Raw genomic sequence first — 19968 nt, forward strand, 5'->3', positions numbered from 1 at the left:
CTAAAAACATATGTTTATTTTGGTAACATCTTCTTTTTTTAAAATCTTTCAAAAATATATTGGATCCTTTTGCTTTTTAAACACGAGAGATAGCCACTGGTAGCCTTTAGGGGTTTGGAACGCCGCTCTTGCAGGGCATAGGGCAGCAGTGTGGAGTAGTGGTTAGGGCTCTGGACTCTGGACCGGAGGGTCGCGGGTTCAATCCCAGGTGGAGGGACACTGCTGCTGTACCCTTGAGCAAGGTACTTTACCTACATTGCTTGTGAGAACCCAACTGTATAAATGGGTAATTGTATGTAAAAATAATGTGATATCTTGTAACAGTTGTCTGCTAAGAAATAAATAAATAGTATAAAAAGCTGACCCTTTCATTCCAGCTTCAAACATATTCTAAAACTGTTAAATATAATGGTCCCTATCTATTCTAGCCCATAAAGAAAGCAACTCAGGTCTTGCATTGCTGTTTCAGTTGGTTCAATTACAAATGTATTCAAGAAAATGCTTTGAACAAGGACCTAGACCAGAAGAGCCACAATCTCCTACCCCTGACTTAATACAATAAATGAACCCCATGCTCAGAAACAACATGCTGGTGTTTGAACTTACTCAAGTGTTCCAAGTTAACCTTTGAGAGCTCCCTAACAGGAAACACTCAAGGGCTGCTATTGAATGTGGCTCTATAGTGACTGGAACCATAGTGTCTAATGGGCTGAACTGACTGCAATTCAGTGAGGCAACGGAGCAGAGTTTCGAGGGGAATGTAGCCACTATCACAGGGAAGAAACACATTACTGTGCAAAGTTAGGATACTGCAAATTAGTAATGCGTTTATGTTACTTATTACCAGCTTTACTTGTATAATATAGAAGCATGCTTCTCACAGTTATGGTGTGGACTTGACCTTTATAATATGTGTTATGTTGGTCTTTGATCATTCAGTAGGCCTATTGTTATTTTGATCGACATGTTTATTATTGCCTCGATCCTAATGGTAAAAGATTACAGCAGCATTATGCTCAATATTTTAATTTATGTGTGTTTTTTTACATGCATTTATGTTTGTATTTTGTTTTATAATTCACTGATGCTGAAAATAGAATGTATTTAAAAAGTGGGCAAAAAAAAATGGAATATTCTACAATTTAGCATTTGCTGTTTTTCGGTAAATACCTATTTTTAGACAGCGGAATACCGTGAAATAAACTTTTTTTAACTGTAAAAAATACAGTTCTAGTTACACACACACACACACACACACACGTTTGCATTCCTATATTTGTGGGGACTTCTCACTATATTTTTATTTAGGCCTACTATTTCTAACCAGTCAGACAAAACTCCACACAGGTTGAAAGTCGACAACAAACTAAATATTTTGACACAAAAGGCATATTTAGTTCTTTAAAAAGTGTTTACAAAGTGGAGACGTCCCAACAACGTCGTTTTTTCAGGAGTTACTATCTTTGTGTGGACATTTTCTCAATTTTTGTCCGTACATTGACAGTAATACCAGTCCATACACACACACACACACACACCCACACACACCCACACACGCACACACACACACACACACCCAGACCAGCACACACACACACACACACACACACACACACACACACACACACACACACACACACACCCAGACCAGCACACACACACACACACACACATACACACACACACTCACACACACACACACACACGCATATTTGAGAAATACGCTTATTAATAGGCTCTCGGCTGAGACTTCCCAGGCCGGGCCCTTGCCCCAGGGTTCAGTTGCTTAGCAACTAGTGTGAAAAGAGGATGTGGTTACTATGTAGTACTTCTAGTCGTTTAGAGGGTCACAAGAGTGAACAAAATACAACCAATGAACACTGCAACGGCTTGCATTAGGCTACATTAAAACCAATAGCAACTCTGTATCCAAGGTGTGGATTAGTAAGTGTGAACACGCTGCGTGTGGTTTCAAGTGCGGGGAGGCATTGCAGAGGTACAGGCAGCATCTGTGCGATTCCTTGACAGACATTTCTGTCAGTGTTTTGTTTCCAACCACAAAACCACCGTGCTGTCAAAGACGCGATGTTGTACATTTCTTTTTCACAAAGCACCTTATGTCCCACGATGAAGACACGCGTGTTTCAGTCGAGAAAAGCCTTTAGAAGATTAATGATCGGTTTGCTTGTGTAAACGCTTTTCTGAAAGCGACGTGCTGGCCAGGAGCTAGTTTTCAGAAATAACTAAACCCCGTTTAATTCATTATGAAAGAACACAAATAAGCAAAACGAAAGTGCCGTCTTTTAAACATTCTGACTATCCGAGCTTATATCTGCAAAACTATACCAACCTGAGACTCTAACTATAACACGCCAGCTACAGCCTGCTAAAAGCGTTACTGAAGTGCTTGTGAAGATGGCCTCCCATAATCTGCGTTTAAAAAGAATACTTCATATGTTCTACATATTCATAATATTATTTACTGTTTAACTCATATTACGAATAGCCTATTAAGACCTTGGGAATTGAAGTGGATTCGCAGTTTAGACACGTACCTTCAACAGATTTACCTCAGTGTAAGTTCCATATTTGTTCAATGCCAGTATAGCTTCTATGTTAACATAACCTAGCCAGATACAGCTAACTGCTACTTTTCAGTAAGCTTCTCCTGACACAATAGAATTAATGTTACATTTCTGCAGGAGAGATTATTATTATTTATTTGTTTGTTTATTTAGCAGACGCCTTTATCCAAGGCGACTTACACAGACTAGGGTGTGTGAACTATGCATCAGCTGCAGAGTCACTTACAATTACGTCTCACCCGAAAGACGGAGCACAAGGAGGTTAAGTGACTTGCTCAGGGTCACACAATGAGTCAGTAACTAAGGTGGGATTTGAACCGGGGATCTCCTGGTTACAAGCCCTTTTCTTTAACCACTGGACCACAATCCCTCCTGAGATCTTACCCTCTCCCTCCTTTAACAGAGTTACAGCCAAGGCTTGACAATCAATTTCTTAACACTGTTGGCCTGCATGCCTGCGTGCGTGCCTGCGTGCCTGCGTGCGTGCGTGCGTGGTTTACTCAAAATAACCAACTTCCCAACGGTTTCGATATGTTTAACATACCTTCGTCTTGGGAAAGTGTGTTTGAAAACCAAGTGAGGTATTTTATGCTTTTAATGCCATGGCACATACAGTCACTTATTTCTGTTTAACTCTATTAGTGTGTTTGTGATGCCATTTATTGCATCGTTAATGATGAAACAATCTTCTATTCCATTTAACCCTTCAGGCATCGTGATATTGAGTCTGTCTGTCCATTCATTTTCCTTTATGTTATGTTGATTTTTGGTAAAGTGTGGATCTATTATTTTTATGATCTCTTAATCCTACAAGTCCAGGTGATGTAATGCTTTTGGCCACAGCTGTACAAATTATAACTGGAGGAGCAGTTCAGAAATAGCGCTGCTGTTCTCATTTATGATTATCATTATTACTCAGCGCATACAGACTGTGTGACTGTCAGAACAATTTCCCATCTAAAGTCATTCATCTTACATCCACGCACGCACGCACATGTTTGCATTCACATTCCTATATTTGTGGGGACTTCTCATTGACTCTCACTATATTTTTATTTACAATTTCTGACTCCAGTCAGAGAAAACTCCACACAGGGTAAAAGTCGACTGCAAACTAAATATTTTGGCAGTGGCAAAGTGTTTACAAAGTGGGGACGTCCCAACAACGTCGTTTTTTCAGGAGTTACTATCTGTGAGGACATTTTCTAAAATGTGGTCCACACATTGACAGTAATACTTGTCCACGCACACACACACACGCGCGCGCGCGCACACACACACACACACACGATGTCACATGCTTGCCCAACCCGATATTAAGTACATGAATGGGCAGGCAGTGTGTGTGTATGTATGTATGTATGTATGTATGTACTGCTCAGTTAGGAAATGATATGTATTGGCCTGCTTTTTCAGAGGCTAATGCAGAGAACACAGCACTTTCACATGTGCATTATTTATTTATTTATTTATTTATTTATTTATTTATTTATTTGCAGACGCCCTTATCCAGGGCGACTTACAATTGTTACAAGATTTCACGTTATTTTTTTTACATACAATTACCCATTTACACAGTTGGGTTTTTACTGGAGCAATCTAGGTAAAGCACCTTGCTCAAGCGTACAGCAGCAGTGTCCCCCACCTGGGATTGAACCAAGTGACCCTGGGATTGAATATGCGGGGTCTCCTTGGTCTTGCCCTTCTCCTCCAAACGTGTCTCTGCCTCTCCTCAACAAGAGCCAAATGTCTGCGCATCAGGAAGTGACCCACAGCAGCCACAGGTCTGTACAGGTGTGTGCTTTTCTGAAAACAAATAGGTGGCGTCTCCAGGTATATCATTCAGAATCTGCTGTTTGTTTCGATTACTCGTTTTAACTTGCAAAGTTGCCCACGGCAGCAGCTGCACCCACCCTAGCCTGGCAGAATCACGTGACATTACAAGTTATTTACTGGGTTGGCAAAACAAGCAGGAGAATAAGAGGAATAAGAGCTGTATTTTCATGGCTTATTTCACAGCGTATGACGGTCTGAAAAATAAGTATTTCAAGATATGTTGCGATTAAACATAATGTTTATTAAAGCACATCCAAATAGCGTTGTCGCATTCAGAATGATTATACAGCAAATGAGTCTATTTAAATGCTTACCAGAAAATACAGAACATTGTAGAATATTTTTTATGTCCTTCTTGTAAATAATGAATAAAAATAAATGTTGTTTATTGTTATAAAAGTTCTTATTTAAACGGGTCCAGGAAAAAAAACAAAAGTTTCAGTTTCAATATGTGTTTCCTAAGCAGTGAGCTGGTGTTATCTTCGCTTTGTAAATATTACAACATGTAATATTTTCATTATTAGGAGAGGATAAGTCACCCAGTTGGCAGACAGAGAGACAGGCAGTCACAGCTTATACTATTGCTGTGAGATGCAGCTTTTTTTAATCAGCGTGAGAAAATAGATTGCTTTTAAACCGGGAAATATACAGAGAACTTGGACAATTAAATAATGGAAAAACGCTTCAGAAGACTACAATATTGTGAGGCAGCGAATTACACCGCCACAAAATAAAACGATGTAATTATTACTGCAAGAGCCATTCTCCACAGCAAAGCGACAACACTGACGACTTTAAACACAGGGCTTTGATAACCACACACAACGACAGAACTAACACCGCGAATGCTGGAAAACATACGAGCGCAGAGAAGCCGACTTTGGGTGTGTGAGCGAATGTTTCTACTTTCGTCATCTTCGTAGAAGACTACAGAAGCCTGTTGAAACATATTTGTTAGCGCTTCATGTATGTAAATGCGGGATATGGTCATTTTCTTTTTTTCTTGTTTTATAAAACAGACATTTAATTTGTTTTGAAGTAAATTATACGATGTTTTGATGGATCGGACCCACTACCCAACATTCAGATAACGAGCTAATTATTATTTTTATTATTATTATTATTATTATTATTATTATTATTATTATTATTATTTATTTATTTATTTCTTAGCATATGCCCTTATCCAGGGCGACTTACAATTGTTACAAGATATCACATTATTTCATATTATCCACATTATTTCACATTATACAAATATCACATTACCCTATTTTTTTTTTAATTAATTAATTTATTTATTATATATGTTATAGGGAGGAACGCGTTTGCCGTCGAGACAATCGTAGTTTAATCTGTTGTAAAATCAGCCATTAACTGATCTTTATGCAAGTACAAGTTCGGTCTTGTATGAAGCAGCCAATTAGATATTACTTTGATACATCAGCAAACCTGTTAAACCATCTTTCAGTTCCTGGACTTTTTATTTAAGTATTTATTTATAATAGGCGCGAATTTGTCCTGCAAATGTATATTTGCAGGACAAATTCGCAAAAAATTTAGTCCCGGAAGTGACACATTTTTACACTATTACAATAGGCCAACATCAGTGAAGTTGAATTTCTGGGATATCGTTAGGTCTGAAATGCGTAAATCAATATCGGTAACAAATAAAATAAATAATAAAAACTCACCCCGTTTTGCTTCAAATAAACACCACCACGGCGCAGACAACGATCAAGCAGCCAGTCTAAAATCCACGACAGCAATTCGGGGTCAAAACCGTGTGTCCAACTGTCTTCAGTTTTCTAAAAAAAAAAAAAAAAAAAAAAAAAAAAAAGGCAAGGAAGTCGCGCAGGTCATGTGGACATAAAACAATACAGGACTATAATACCTGTTATGAATTTGTTTAGTTACTGATGGGTTTATTTTTGTTATTGAAAAGCATTTCCAACTACAGAAGCAACGTTGTATTCAGTTTAATATTCAATTTATATATTTTAAATTTACAGCAACAAAAAAACGTTAACACGCCACTTTAACCACTGATAATCAGAGGGGAAAAAACCTCTGTTGTCTCCGGCACATAATTTTGAATCTACTGCTTGTTTCGATTCCTCATTTTAAGTTGCAAAACACAAAGGACCTTTTCTGGAATACAAAACAAGACAGAGCGGCGGTGCTTTCCAAATGACAGTAGCCACAGTTATTTCCTTTGTTTGCAAAAAAAAAAAAAACCCAGGACATGCGCTTTGGGGATATGCAACAACAGCTGTTGAGCCGAGCCTTCATAAACACACCTGTGTTCAATTTGGAACACGATTAGAAGTTCGAAGTTCCACCAGCTTGGAGAATTCTGGAATAAGGTATTTCCGCTTGCGTATCCGTATACATGATCTGTGCTTTGTATTCATGTGTTTATTTTATTTAAAATTCACATCAGCATTATTTGACACCGTTTAAATGTATATTTGGATTGTTTAAAATAAATATATGAATGTATTATTAGATGCAAATTGTTAATATACTCGGAAGAGATGTAGTTTTATTATAATATTTTAAAACGCAAATGGTTCTCATAATAAGGTCTGGATTTGGAAGACCTGTAATTCTAAAGTATTTGTTTTTAATTGAAAGTAAATACTCTTTGCATTGTAGCAGTAAGCCTGTCTGTAAGATAGCCCTGTAATGTTTTCTTTTTTGTTGCGCTGTTTCTGCAGATGCCACTGATTTTCCTGCCGGTTTGTCCCCTAACCACTTTCCCGTAATAACTAGGTTAATTATATTTTGTATTTTTAGGGCTCTATTCTGACTTGGTTTTGCGCTGTTTGTGCGCTGTCACACTAGAGGCTGGACGCTCAGAATGAACTAACGTAGTCTCCCCGCTCGCTCAGTGTGTAAGAGGAATAAGAGGAATAAGAGCTGTATTTTCATGGCTTATTTCACAGCGTATGACGGTCTGAAAAATAAGTATTTCAAGATATGTTGCGATTAAACATAATGTTTATTAAAGCACACCCAAATAGCGTTGTCGCATTCAGAATGATTATACAGCAAATGAGCCTATTTAAATGCTTACCAGAAAAAAAACAGTACATTGTAGAATATTTTTTATGTCCTTCTTGTAAATAATGAATAAAAATTAATGTTGTTTATTGTTATAAAAGATCTTATTTAAACGGGTCCAGGAAAAAAAAAAAAGTTTCAGTTTCAGTATGTGTTTCCTAAGCAGTGAGCTGGTGTTATCTTCGCTTTGTAAATATTACAACATGTAATATTTTCATTATTAGGAGAGGATAAGTCACCCAGTTGGCAGACAGAGAGACAGGCAGTCACAGCTTATACTATTGCTGTGAGATGAAGCTTTTTTTTATCAGCGTGAGAAAATAGATTGCTTTTAACCCGGGAAATATACAGAGAACTTGGACAATTAAATAATGGAAAAACGCTTCAGAAGACTACAATATTGTGAGGCAGCGAATTACACCGCCACAAAATAAAACGATGTAATTGTTACTGCAAGAGCCATTCTCCACAGCAAAGCAACAACACTGACGACTTTAAACACAGGGCTTTGATAATCACACACAACGACAGAACTAACACCGCGAATGCTAGAAAACATACGAGCGCAGAGAAGCCGACTTTGAGTGTGTGAGCGAATGTTTCTACTTTCAGACTACAGAAGCCTGTTGAAACATATTTGTTAGCGCTTCATGTATGCAAATGCGGGACATGGTCATTTTCTTTTTTTCTTGTTTTACAAAACAGACATTTAATTTGTTTTGAAGTAAATTAAACGATGTTTTGATGGATCGGACCCACTACCCAACATTCAGATAACGAGCTAATTATTATTATTATTATTATTATTATTATTATTATTATTATTATTATTTATTTATTTCTTAGCATATGCCCTTATCCAGGGCGACTTACAATTGTTACAAGATATCACATTATTTCATATTATCCACATTATTTCACATTATACAAATATCACATTACCCTATTTTTAATTTTTTTTATTTTTATTTATTTTTAGATGTTATAGGGAGGAACGCGTTTGCCGTCGAGACAATCGTAGTTTAATCTGTTGTAAAATCAGCCATTAACTGATCTTTATGCAAATACAAGTTCGGTCTTGTATGAAGCAGCCGATTAGATCTTACTTTGATACATCAGCAAACCTGTTCAACCATCTTTCAGTTCCTGGACTTTTTATTTAAGTATTTATTTATAATAGGCGCGAATTTGTCCTGCAAATGTATATTTCATTTAAATGTATGAAAATTAGTCCCGGAAGTGACACATTTTTACACTATTACAATAGGCCAACATCAGTGAAGTTGAATTTCTGGGATATCGTTAGGTCTGAAATGCGTAAATCAATATCGGTAACAAATAAAATAAATTAAAAAAACTCACCACGTTTTGCTTCAAATAAACACCACCACGGCGCAGACAACGATCAAGCAGCCAGTCTGAAATCCACGACAGCAACTCGGGGTCAAAACCGTGTGTCCAACTGTCTTCAGTTTTCTAAAAAAAAAAAAAAAAAAGGCAAGGAAGTCGCGCAGGTCATGTGGACATAAAACAAGACACGACTATAACACCTGTTAAGAATTTTTTTAGTTACTGATGTGTTTATTTTTGTTATTGAAAAGCATTTCCATCTACAGAAGCAACGTTGTATTCAGTTTAACTCTTTTTATATTTGCCGGCGATGTATATATTTTAAATTTACAGCAACAAAAAACGTTAACACGCCACTTTAACCACTGATAATCAGAGGGAAAAAAAAACTCTGTTGTCTCCGGCACATCATTTTGAATCTACTGCTTGTTTCGATTCCTCATTTTAAGATGCAAAACACAAAGGACCTTTTATGGAATACAAAACAAGAGGGAGCGGCGGTGCTTTCCACATGACAGTAGCCACAGTTATTTCCTTTCTTCGCAAAAATAAAAAACCCAGGACATGCGCTTTGGGGATATGCAACAACAGCTGTTGAGCCGAGCCTTCATAAACACACCTGTGTTCAATTTGGAACACGATTAGAAGTTCGAAGTTCCAGCAGCTTGGAGAATTCTGGAATAAGGTATTTCTGCTTGCGTATCCGTATACATGATCTGTGCTTTGTATTCATGTGTTTATTTTATTTAAAATTCACATCAGCATTATTTGACACCGTTTAAATGTATATTTGGATTGTTTAAAATAAATATATGAATGTATTATTAGATGCAAATTGTTAATATACTCGGAAGAGATGTAGTTTTATTATAATATTTTAAAACGCAAATGGTTCTCATAATAAGGTCTGGATTTGGAAGACCTGTAATTCTAAAGTATTTTTTTTAATTGAAAGTAAATACTCTTCGCATTGTAGCAGTAAGCCTGTCTGTAAGATAGCCCTGTAATGTTTTCTTTTTGTTGCTGTTTCTGCAGATGCCACTGATTTTCCTGGTCGGTTTGTCCCCTAACTAATTTCCCATAATAATTAGGCTAATTATATTTTGTATTTTTAGGGCCCTATTCTAACTTGGTTTTGCGCTATTTATGCGCTGTTACACTAAAGGCTGGTTCACACTGGGCATACGATTCAGACGGACGCTACGAACGCATCAACTAACAACTCAGGAATTTAAACCGTGTTTGATGCGTGTCTTTCAGCAGCCTACGTACAGTGTTTACTGAAAGCGGGCTGGATAAATCGAGCGGGTCAGCTCAACCACCGGCGTAGATTTAGCTAGGGACGGTAGGGACATGTCCCTACCAATGTCAAGGGACCGTTGAATTGTCCCTACCAATAATTTTGATAAATCTGAAACGTCTTTTGTCAAGTCATTTTATCCGCTCCACAAAGGGTTAACTCTCTCAAGATCCCCCCCCTCTCGTTACTCCTCCCTCCTCCAAAAAAACAAACAAAAAAAAAATTTGATTGGCTTAGGCCCTTCCATAATGCATCACTGTAACACAGACTCAGTGCGCGGCTGAGGTCAGGGACCAGCAGAGTGTGCTGTTTTCATTGAAGTGCGAAAGTGCACAAGGACTCGGGAGTGAAAGGTAAATCTCCGGGTTTAAAATAAAAAATTCTAGCCATTCTTAAACGGTGTATATTGTGCCACAATTTTCACATTTATTTAAAAAAATAAGAATAAATAAAATCAGTTTAATTCGATATTTAGTTTGTGTTTGTTGGTTAATGCGTTGTCACATTATTTCAATCCTCCTCCTTCCTCCCCTTGTAACTAACTTACTCCTTGCTTGATATTTTTGTATCGTGTGTGTAAAAAGCGAACACGAACAGTGTATTTGATTGAATTGACAGTGTGACTATCTAGGCGGCTAAATAAATACACTATATTATATAGGCAGTAATAAAAAAAATATAAAAAGTCAAATTAATCGGGGGGGGGGGGGGGGGTCGGACGACGACAGATATACAAATAAATTTCAGTGCGGCGTGAGTAAAAAAAGACGCTCATCTGATGTTGCCGCTTGCCGGTCAGTCTGATATGAGTGTGACCCACTGACTGAATGAAAGCCAGGTGCCGGGGCTGAAGGTATTGTCAGGTCGTCAGCAACATAGTTTGAGTGAATAAACCTACCGACCTACCTACCTATTACGTTAGCGACCCATTGCTAGCTGCTAACCCCACGTCCTTGGTGGCTAGCTAGCTTGTTTCACAGCTAAATCATTATGTGTGTGTGTGTGAGAGAGAGAGAGTGTGAGTGTGGGTGTGCGTGAGCATGTTTTGATATCGTCATTCAACTCACGTTAGCTAATCACTTCAATTTGGCTTTAGGTGACTAAAGCATAATAGCAACCAAAAAAAGAAAGATGGACATAAGGAAGTTTTTTTTTTTACAAAAAGTCAAAGTGTAAGTAGGAAGATGTTATTAAAGTAAAACACAATTGGTAATGATTCTCATAGCAAATGAAAAAATAATTTACTAATGAAGTTAGCAGAGTCATACTTTCTCTCTAAACAGCATGCATCAATTTATCATTTTATCAGGCGAGTGAAGCAGTGCAACCTGGTAAAAGCAGTACAGAGGCAGGTGGAGCAACAGGGTTGCAGGTGAGGTCTGTAATGGCTTAGTGATTATAACAGTGAAAGTGTTAGACTCAGTTTTGAGATATATTATTGTTTGAGGCACATTGTGATATGATAGTAGGCTAATGCTGTATGGTAATACTCAGCAAATAAAGTTAGCATAGCCATATATTTTCTCTCTATATGGCATGCATCAGTTTATTATTTTATCAGGTGAATGAAGCAATGCACCCAGGTACGAGCAGCAGCACAGACACAGGAGAGGCAGGCAGAGCACGTGAGCGTGCATGTGCTCATGCTTGTAGTGGCAGGGGTAATGGTAGCTTACAGTAAGGCTGGGATAGGTTATAATTCAGGTTATTAGTAATTCTATAGCAGGGATGTCAAACCAGCTTCCAGGAGGGACACTTTATCATAGTGTTTTAAGTGTATACCAGCCAACTTCATGTCAATCAGATTGTCCTCGATTCATGTCCAGCATTCATTTCAAGCCACCAGAAGTTACCATTTAACAGCTGTCTCCTAAAAAATTTCTTCCCGGGGGGGCATGCCCCCGAACCCCCCTAGCGACCGTGACTCTGCCCCCCTAAAAAATTGTGTCCCCACCAATGTTCAAACCAAACCTACGCCCTTGATTCAACAAAGTCTGAGTGAATGGCAGTGATTTTACCATTAAACTAATGGTGGTATTTGCTGTCAATCACACAATATTTTTTTTGGATCAGCTGTTTATAAAAAAGAGGCGCTTTTTATACAAAAAGTGTTGTTTTTTTGCAAAATCACACAGCCGCTTCTTCATTAACTCTCTCTCTCTCTCTCTCTCTCTCTCTCTCTCTCTCTCTCTGTTTGTTTGTTTGTCTATCTATCTATCTAACTACATTGTGGTTAATTCATAAGAGACAAAAATCAGATCAGCATGTTTTCATTTAAGCTCACTGGCACCTGGCCAGCAGGGTTCGCTGTAGCGCGAACCGGTTAACTATCTCTACGTACTTTACTATAGATACCTGTCTATTCCATTCGTGCCACCAGTTGAAAGGGAGCTACACCTGTGCTTTCACAGCGATGATGGTCCAGTTTTGTGGCTGTCGTTCACAAAAACATAATGACAGGTTTTACAAGCAGCGAATCCAATCACATGTTCATTATTTTCATATGCTATGATTCCAAAAGTATTCCACACTTGTGATTTACCTCGCGCACGATTACACGATATAAACCCTGCGTTACCTTTTGCTTCACCTCGTCCACATGTACGTTTAATATCACCAAGCAGAGTCAGCTGACTCCCCCCTAATAGCCTCCTGCTTAGTACAGGAAATACCGGTTAAAATTGTTAATAACAACAGCTTGCTTAAAGCACTGCTTTTTCCAGCGGAAGAAGGACTTGTAGTCCGAAATGTAAATACACCAGAAAAAGACAAAAAAAACTCATTAGTCATCTTGTTTTCGTTCGTTGCTATGGGCAGGGGCGGTAGAATATGCCCATAGAAACGCCCCCCCCTCACATTGCCGCAGTACTGAAACAGAGAACCAGCGCAAAAGCCGAGGCAGCGTCGGCGCGCAATGCGTTATGGGTACACGCAGCAGCAGCAGCAGAGATAGCGGAGCCCGGTGATGTCATTCTATATTTTCAGACACTGGGATCTTATTGGCTAGAGTGGTGGTGAAATACTCCCTGCTACTGTTTCAAACAGCAGCAAATACAAATACATGAACGTTTACTTTTAATATTATTACTTTATTCATCAGCTACAGAAGCTTTTTTTAAAATCTATTTTTTGTTCGAAAGTAATTTCGTTGAAGATTTCACTGCAACTCTTAACATGATGAGCAGATTGGATACGGTTTTTTTAAATGTTATCTTTGTATTATATAGTGTTATTTGTATGGAGGAACTCTCCCGCCCTGAGCTGAGACCCAACGATGCTCAATCTGGTAGGCCGAATGGAATTGTACAATAGAATATTATTTCTGTATTTATTATTATTATTATTATTATTATTATTATTATTATTATTATTATTATTTAGTCATTCAGCAGACGCTTGTATCCAAAGCAACTTACAGAGACTTGGGGGTGAACTCTGCATCACAACTGCTGTTGCAGAATCAGAGTCTTGATTCGATAACAAAGAAAAAAAAACAGATGAAAGATATCAACGGTATATAGAAGTATATATTCATTATCCCTGTTTGGTATTCGATAAAGTGTTTGTTTAATTTTGTTTAAATGCTGAACCGTCACCGCAGTATAACCAGCCATATATCCTAGCCTATATATTATTTTTGCTCTCTAATTTGCATTATTAATATCGTATTGGACCGATATTTAACACACTTAAAAAAACGGATTTATCTTCCATTTACCTTTATTTTCATTCTTTGGAGTATATACTTTGACACAGAAAAAAAAATCATGTTTACCAAATAAAAAATAAATAAATAGTAGTATGAGATTAAAACATTTTGCATACGATGTATTTATTAATCCTTTAGTAAACAAAACAAAGTACTTTTTAAAATAATGAAAGTATACACGTTAGAAAAATATATTTCATTTCAATGTAATAGACAGTAATTATAAAGTCTTGAAGCATTTCTTAAGCTTCCATTGTAACTGTCTTGTTTGTAGAAAGTATAATCAGAAGTAATTATGTAGTCGTGTTATTGCGAATTGGTTAATTTTCTCCTGATTGGGGTCTTTCAAGACTGTGGTAAAGGTATTTGTTAATCGTCCATTTTATACAAACGATATCTGGGTATTTTAGAAAAACAAAATGGTGCAATACATGCACAACTTCATTTGATGCAGAGGAAATGAAAAATACTCCCCAAATCATTCATTTATTATTATTATTATTATTATTATTATTATTATTATTATTATTATTATTATTATTATTATTATTTAATCTTAAAGGCCAGTCAAGACTGATTACAGTTGCATATAGTCTTGGTCGATCTTTGTTAAAGTTCTATATTGTTTTATAAATCAGTCATTCTTTTACATCGAATAATAAACATTAAAAAACCCAGACGCATGGAATATACATATTTTAATACATTTAATTTCTTAATATAGGCTTTTTTTCATGAACTGATAAACAAAATGATGTACTGTTTTTTTATGTTTTCGGTCCTTTGTATAGGCCTACTTTATCCAAACAGTATCAAAGTTAACAAAAAAGTTTAAGACACACATTTTTACACTAAATAAAAATGAAGCGTCGCATTAGGAAATTATTATGAATCAGTAATTTAGCATACGCTTCTATCCAGAGCGACTTACTTCAACTACCACAAAAATCAAAACACATTTTTGAAACCCAGATCTAATAAACAGGGCCTGCTCGTGTGCTTTTTTTGTGTTTGGTTTTTGTTTTAATTAATATTTCATTAATATTGTATTTGTTTCTTTTTAGGTGCTGAGGAAAGGCGTGCAGTGATTGGAGACGATTTCACGTTTTCTCTACGTTCAAATAAATCAAACCTGCAGGTTGAGTTCAGGCCTAAATCTGAAGAAAGTGTGCACGTGTGGTTTGTCATCAACACCACCGTGAGATGTGACGTTAAAGAGTATGAGCGGAGAGTGTCAGTGCGAGACAAGGTGTTACACCTGAGCAGCGTGACCAAACGAGACGAGGGGTCTTACACTGTCTGGGAGAAACGATCGAGCAAGGCTGTCCAAAACGTCCGTCTCTCCGTGCAAGGTGAGGATACGGTACCGCAATGCATTAAGATAGATAAATACATACACGACTGCCAAAATAAATAAATAAACACATACAAATGCAAACTACACCGACATTTTATATGGAAATTATTTACAATGAAATGTCACATCTCAGTTAGGTCTTAAGAGGCGGCAAAATGTGAAGATTCTAAGACATTACAAAATACAAATGAAATAATATCGCGGGTCCTGAAAGCAGGCTATGTTTCTGGCATTTGAAATCATTATGTTTTGTTTCACTTTCCACTAGCTGCAAAGAAACAAGGTAATAAACAAACACTGACGGCATCAACTGTTGTTCATTACATTTTTCAAGTGTTCTTGAAGTACAATTTTCATAGCATCATTAAGCCAACTTTGTGGACTTTTTCTCACTCAGTTTGATGGCATTCCACACCATAGCTTAGGCCTATATTGTCCAGATATATTTGTGTTGTTTGCAATGTACCATGCCTTAAATACCCCCTTGATATTGTATTGTACTGCTGATGCATGTACCGTGCATCAGAAACTACATTTTTGTTTGTGTATGAGTTATTTTCTAACACGAAAGAGGGCCTACAACTAACGATATGGATGGGTTCGGTTCACAAATTCTTGACTTTAAAAAATATTTTTTTTTTTGTATATATATATATATATATATATATATATATATATATATATATATATATATATATATATATATATATATATATATATATATATATAATTTGTCAAACACCTTTCCTTTGTCCCTTATACTGTTAGGCCGCAAGGAAAACGTCACACTGTCAAACGGAGGAACCAAGGAGATTCGACTCGACCGAAAAAATGTAACCGTGTGGTTTAAACCTAAGGGCGCTGTCAACTCCTCCATTGTCGATAGCGCAGCAGGGTTTGAACAGCGCGTGTCTGTCCAGGATGGAGTGCTGACGCTGAGGAGCGTGACCAAAGAAGAGGAGGGGACCTACACCGTGCTGGATCCCGAGCAGCACGAGGTCAGCACCATCACTGTAACTGTGGAAGGTGAGCCCTTTATCACATTATTGAATTAAACGTCTTCCTGCAATATGATGTGTATATCACAAGCTGCTATAATTTAAGCCTGAAACATGCATTTAGCTACGAAATGACAAATACAAGTGAAAGAGCATATTAGAAAAAAAAGATGCTACAGCATCTCATGTCGTTATCAATTATTAATATGGTTAATTGTAAATTGTGAATGGGAAATAAGTCTTTCTGTGTGCAAATGCCATCTCGGTGTTTACACTTGGTATTTCTTGTAAAATATTAAGGCTGTATTTTTTTTTTTTTCGCTGTAAAAAAAATGTCATGGCATTTGACGGCCTAAAATGGGTGTTTCAAGATATTTCACGATGAAACATTATATTTATTAAAGCAGAAAAAACAACGTTGTCTCATTGAAAATTGAGTTATTATACAACAAATGTTCCTAAATATTTAAATGCTTACATAAAAAAAAAAAAACAGTAAATGCTAGATTGTAGAATATTTCGGTTTTTTGTATGCCCATCTTTTAAAGACATTCTATTTTCACCATCAGTGAATTATCAAACAGCATAAAAACATAAATAAATAAATGTTGAAATAATAACATACATGTGAAATGTCCCGCCCTTGTACTGGACTGAGCGATCTTCAGCGGATAATGTTTCAGATCTTTGTCTTTTCGTTGAAGACATTGTAAAGAAATCCTCTGTGCTCTATTTACCTGAAGCAAACAAAACTGGCTGCCAGGTTCCTGAATGCAGTGGAACAGATAGCGAGTCAATAAGCTGTAATTATGTATATTCACGCTATTCTTTCAGAAATGTAAATTGTTATGGGAAAATAACTACATATTACAGTAAATGGGTCATTTCAAGGAAGTCGTGAAACCTGTGATAACTTTATTATTATTTATTAGCAGACGCCTTTATCCTTACAGGTGTTACAGGGCAGTACAGGGTTACAATTATTATTATTATTTATTTCTTAGCAGACACCCTTATCCAGGGCGACTTACAATTGTTACAAGATATCACATTATTTTTACATACAATTACCCATTTATACAGCTGGGTTTTTACTGGAGCAATCTAGGTAAAGTACCTTGCTCAAGGGTACAGCAGCAGTGTGCCCCACCTGGGATTGAACCCACAACCTTCTGGTCAAGAGTCCAAAGCCCTAACCACTACTCCACACTGCTGCCTATAACTGTGAAAAAATACAGCCTTAATTATCAGTAATAATAATAATAATAATAATAATAATAATAATAATAAAAATAATAATAATAATAATTCCTTTACTTAGGAATCATTCGGAAGATGCAGGTATCGCCACACCCCTAGAATCCCAAATTAAGATCAATGCAATTTAAAATTACATTTAAGAATTTATGATGCAAGCCTCATGCTTGCAAATCTTCTTAGGCAACCCTCATTTATACTTTTACATTACAACTATAATTATTATTATTATTTATTTCTTAGCTGACGCCCTTATCCGGGGCGACTTACAATTGTTACAAGATATCACATTATTTTTACATACAATTACCCATTTATTCAGTTGGGTTTTTACTGGAGCAATCTAGGTAAAGTACCTTGCTCAAGGGTACAGCAGCAGTGTCCCCACTGGGAATTGAACCCACGATCCTCTTGTCAAGAGTCCAGAGCCCTAACCACTACTCCACACTGCTGCCCTACTATAGCATTGAAATACATATCAACTCCAATTAAACATTTCCTCTGGAGCAATAGAATAGATGTGCGATTAAACACATTTCAAACTGTTATTCCAGAGACATTGTACAAGGAAAACACAAATAACATTGGTCTAAAGAGGTTAGTGAACCAGCAATGTATGTTTCTGTTATCTTACAGACTCAACTGGAACTGAAAGGAGAAGTCCCTTTGGCCTGATAGCATTTGCTGCCCTGGTCTTTATTCTTGTTGCTTTGTTAATGTGGAAGGGATTAAAACTCAGAACGAGCAACATGTAGAAATGCTATAGGCTTTAGCAAATTATTGTTGGGAGTAGATGGTGAGTGTATGGATGCTTTGGATGATAATGACATTTTCAATGATCAGTTATTGGCTGTAAATTATCATGTTAATTTAGGCTGAATATTATGTACATTTTTTTGTAACATGTCTTGTTATTGAAAAATTGTGCACAAAGCAAATGACACTCAACCCTATTTTCACTGTTTTCATTTATGTATGTTTAACTACAGGATAGTTTGTGCTGCATGTATTTATTATTTCAAATGAAAGGCCACGTGTCCTTTCACATTATATAAGCTATATTATATAAGCTATATTATATTATTAATATGTGTTGGAGATGAGAATATATGCAAAAAATAAATGCTTTTGCAAAAAATCATGTTTGGTCACTGCTATATGTATTGTAATCATAGATGTCTCAAACAAAACACTGCACCTAGAACTTCAATATGAAATGAACATGGGGGGGGGGGGGGGTAAAGCAAATTGGGTGAAAAACAGCTGTTTTATTATCACTTTTACCAACTGTGCATATTCACAAAACAGAATATGGAACACTGAATAGAACTATTTACATTTTTACATGCTCAGGTCCTGTCCCATGACTTTCTGCGCCACTCTATAGCAGCACAATGGATAAAACTCTTCTCTCTTGCTCTTGCGCTTTCTATCTGTGTGGTCTGCAGCTTCTGTAGCTCTCTCTCTCTCTCTCTCTCTCTCTCTCTCTCTCTCTCTCTCTCTCTCTCTCTCTCTCTCTCTCTCTCTCTCTCTCTCTGAACTACATATGGCTTTTCTAATTTCAAAATATAGGCTACACAATAAAAAAGAAACTGTTTCAAAAAATACTTTCCAGTTCATACAAGTTCTAAATTGCGATTAAAAAAATATCAGCTGTTGAACAGTAGAAAAAAAAAGAATAGTAATAATAGAATATGTTATAAATATCTAGTATTGGGGAGACCGGGGACAGTTGTAACACGTGTTACAAAATCGACCCCTGTGAAATAAATACATACATAAATATAAATGTATGTGTTTGCAAACCAACACATATATAGGAGGGATTTGGGTCCAGAAATTTGGGGTCACAACCAATTCACAGAGATTGCCTGTAAAACTACTTTGCAATCACTTCTCTAAGCCTACTATCCTTTTTGTGCTACTTGAAAAAGCCACTTCAAACCATTTTACCTAGTGCGAGTTGTTTGCATTTTTGTGGCTGATTCAATACACTTATTGGAGACGGTATTGCTTCTTTATGGGAAGCATTCGTTTGGTATTTGTTTTAAATTGTTTTGTGGTTAAACTTTTCCTATTCCCTATTTTTCTCGAGGCGTAGCCTAATTCCTGAAGTGGCGCGACCACGCCTACATGCCAACCGACCTATATATATATAACTTATATATATATATATTTCCTGTAACCGGTTTCAAGTCAGCGCTTGTTTGGGCGATACCATTTTGTTTAGAGATACATTTCAGTTTACTAAAATGCCGGTTTTGTTGCTGCCCCATTTTTGGACATTCAAGGTCGAGCTGTATGCTTAAAATGATATTTGCGAACGCATAGTCAGCTCTCAATTTAATATTCAAGGCTTAGGAAAAAAAAAAAAACATTTCAAAACTATCTTGTTGGCTTCTTAAGTATATGCAATTGAATCTAAAACTAGCAGCATGTGGAAAAGGTGTTTTTTTATTTTTGTTTTACAGTAAACGTCACAACAAAGTTTGCAGATGACATTCAAAAGC

The 19968-nt window shown here is 36.7% G+C and overlaps 1 protein-coding gene across 1 annotated transcript; it reads left to right on the forward strand.

Moving 5' to 3' along the window:
- The first annotated feature begins 12718 nt into the window (after positions 1-12718).
- LOC131707109 (uncharacterized) lies at positions 12719-18575 on the forward strand. The gene is made up of 4 exons (XM_059009282.1): positions 12719-13423; positions 14911-15198; positions 15972-16229; positions 18095-18575. Exons 1-4 carry the CDS (start codon positions 13312-13314, stop codon positions 18211-18213), a joined length of 777 nt encoding a protein of 258 aa, XP_058865265.1. The 5' UTR covers positions 12719-13311; the 3' UTR covers positions 18214-18575.
- Positions 18576-19968: the final 1393 nt, after the last annotated feature.

Source organism: Acipenser ruthenus, chromosome 38 (assembly GCF_902713425.1).
Source record: "Acipenser ruthenus chromosome 38, fAciRut3.2 maternal haplotype, whole genome shotgun sequence".
NCBI classification, from domain to species: Eukaryota; Metazoa; Chordata; class Actinopteri; order Acipenseriformes; family Acipenseridae; genus Acipenser; species Acipenser ruthenus.

Excerpts from the sequence above, each read along its gene's own strand:
- LOC131707109 (XM_059009282.1), top strand. The coding sequence starts at position 13,312 with ATGATGAGCAGATTGGATACGGTTTTTTTAAATGTTATCTTTGTATTA. Across the intron at positions 15,199-15,971 it reads CGTCCGTCTCTCCGTGCAAG|GCCGCAAGGAAAACGTCACA; the intron begins GTGAGGATACGG and ends TTATACTGTTAG. Across the intron at positions 16,230-18,094 it reads CATCACTGTAACTGTGGAAG|ACTCAACTGGAACTGAAAGG; the intron begins GTGAGCCCTTTA and ends GTTATCTTACAG.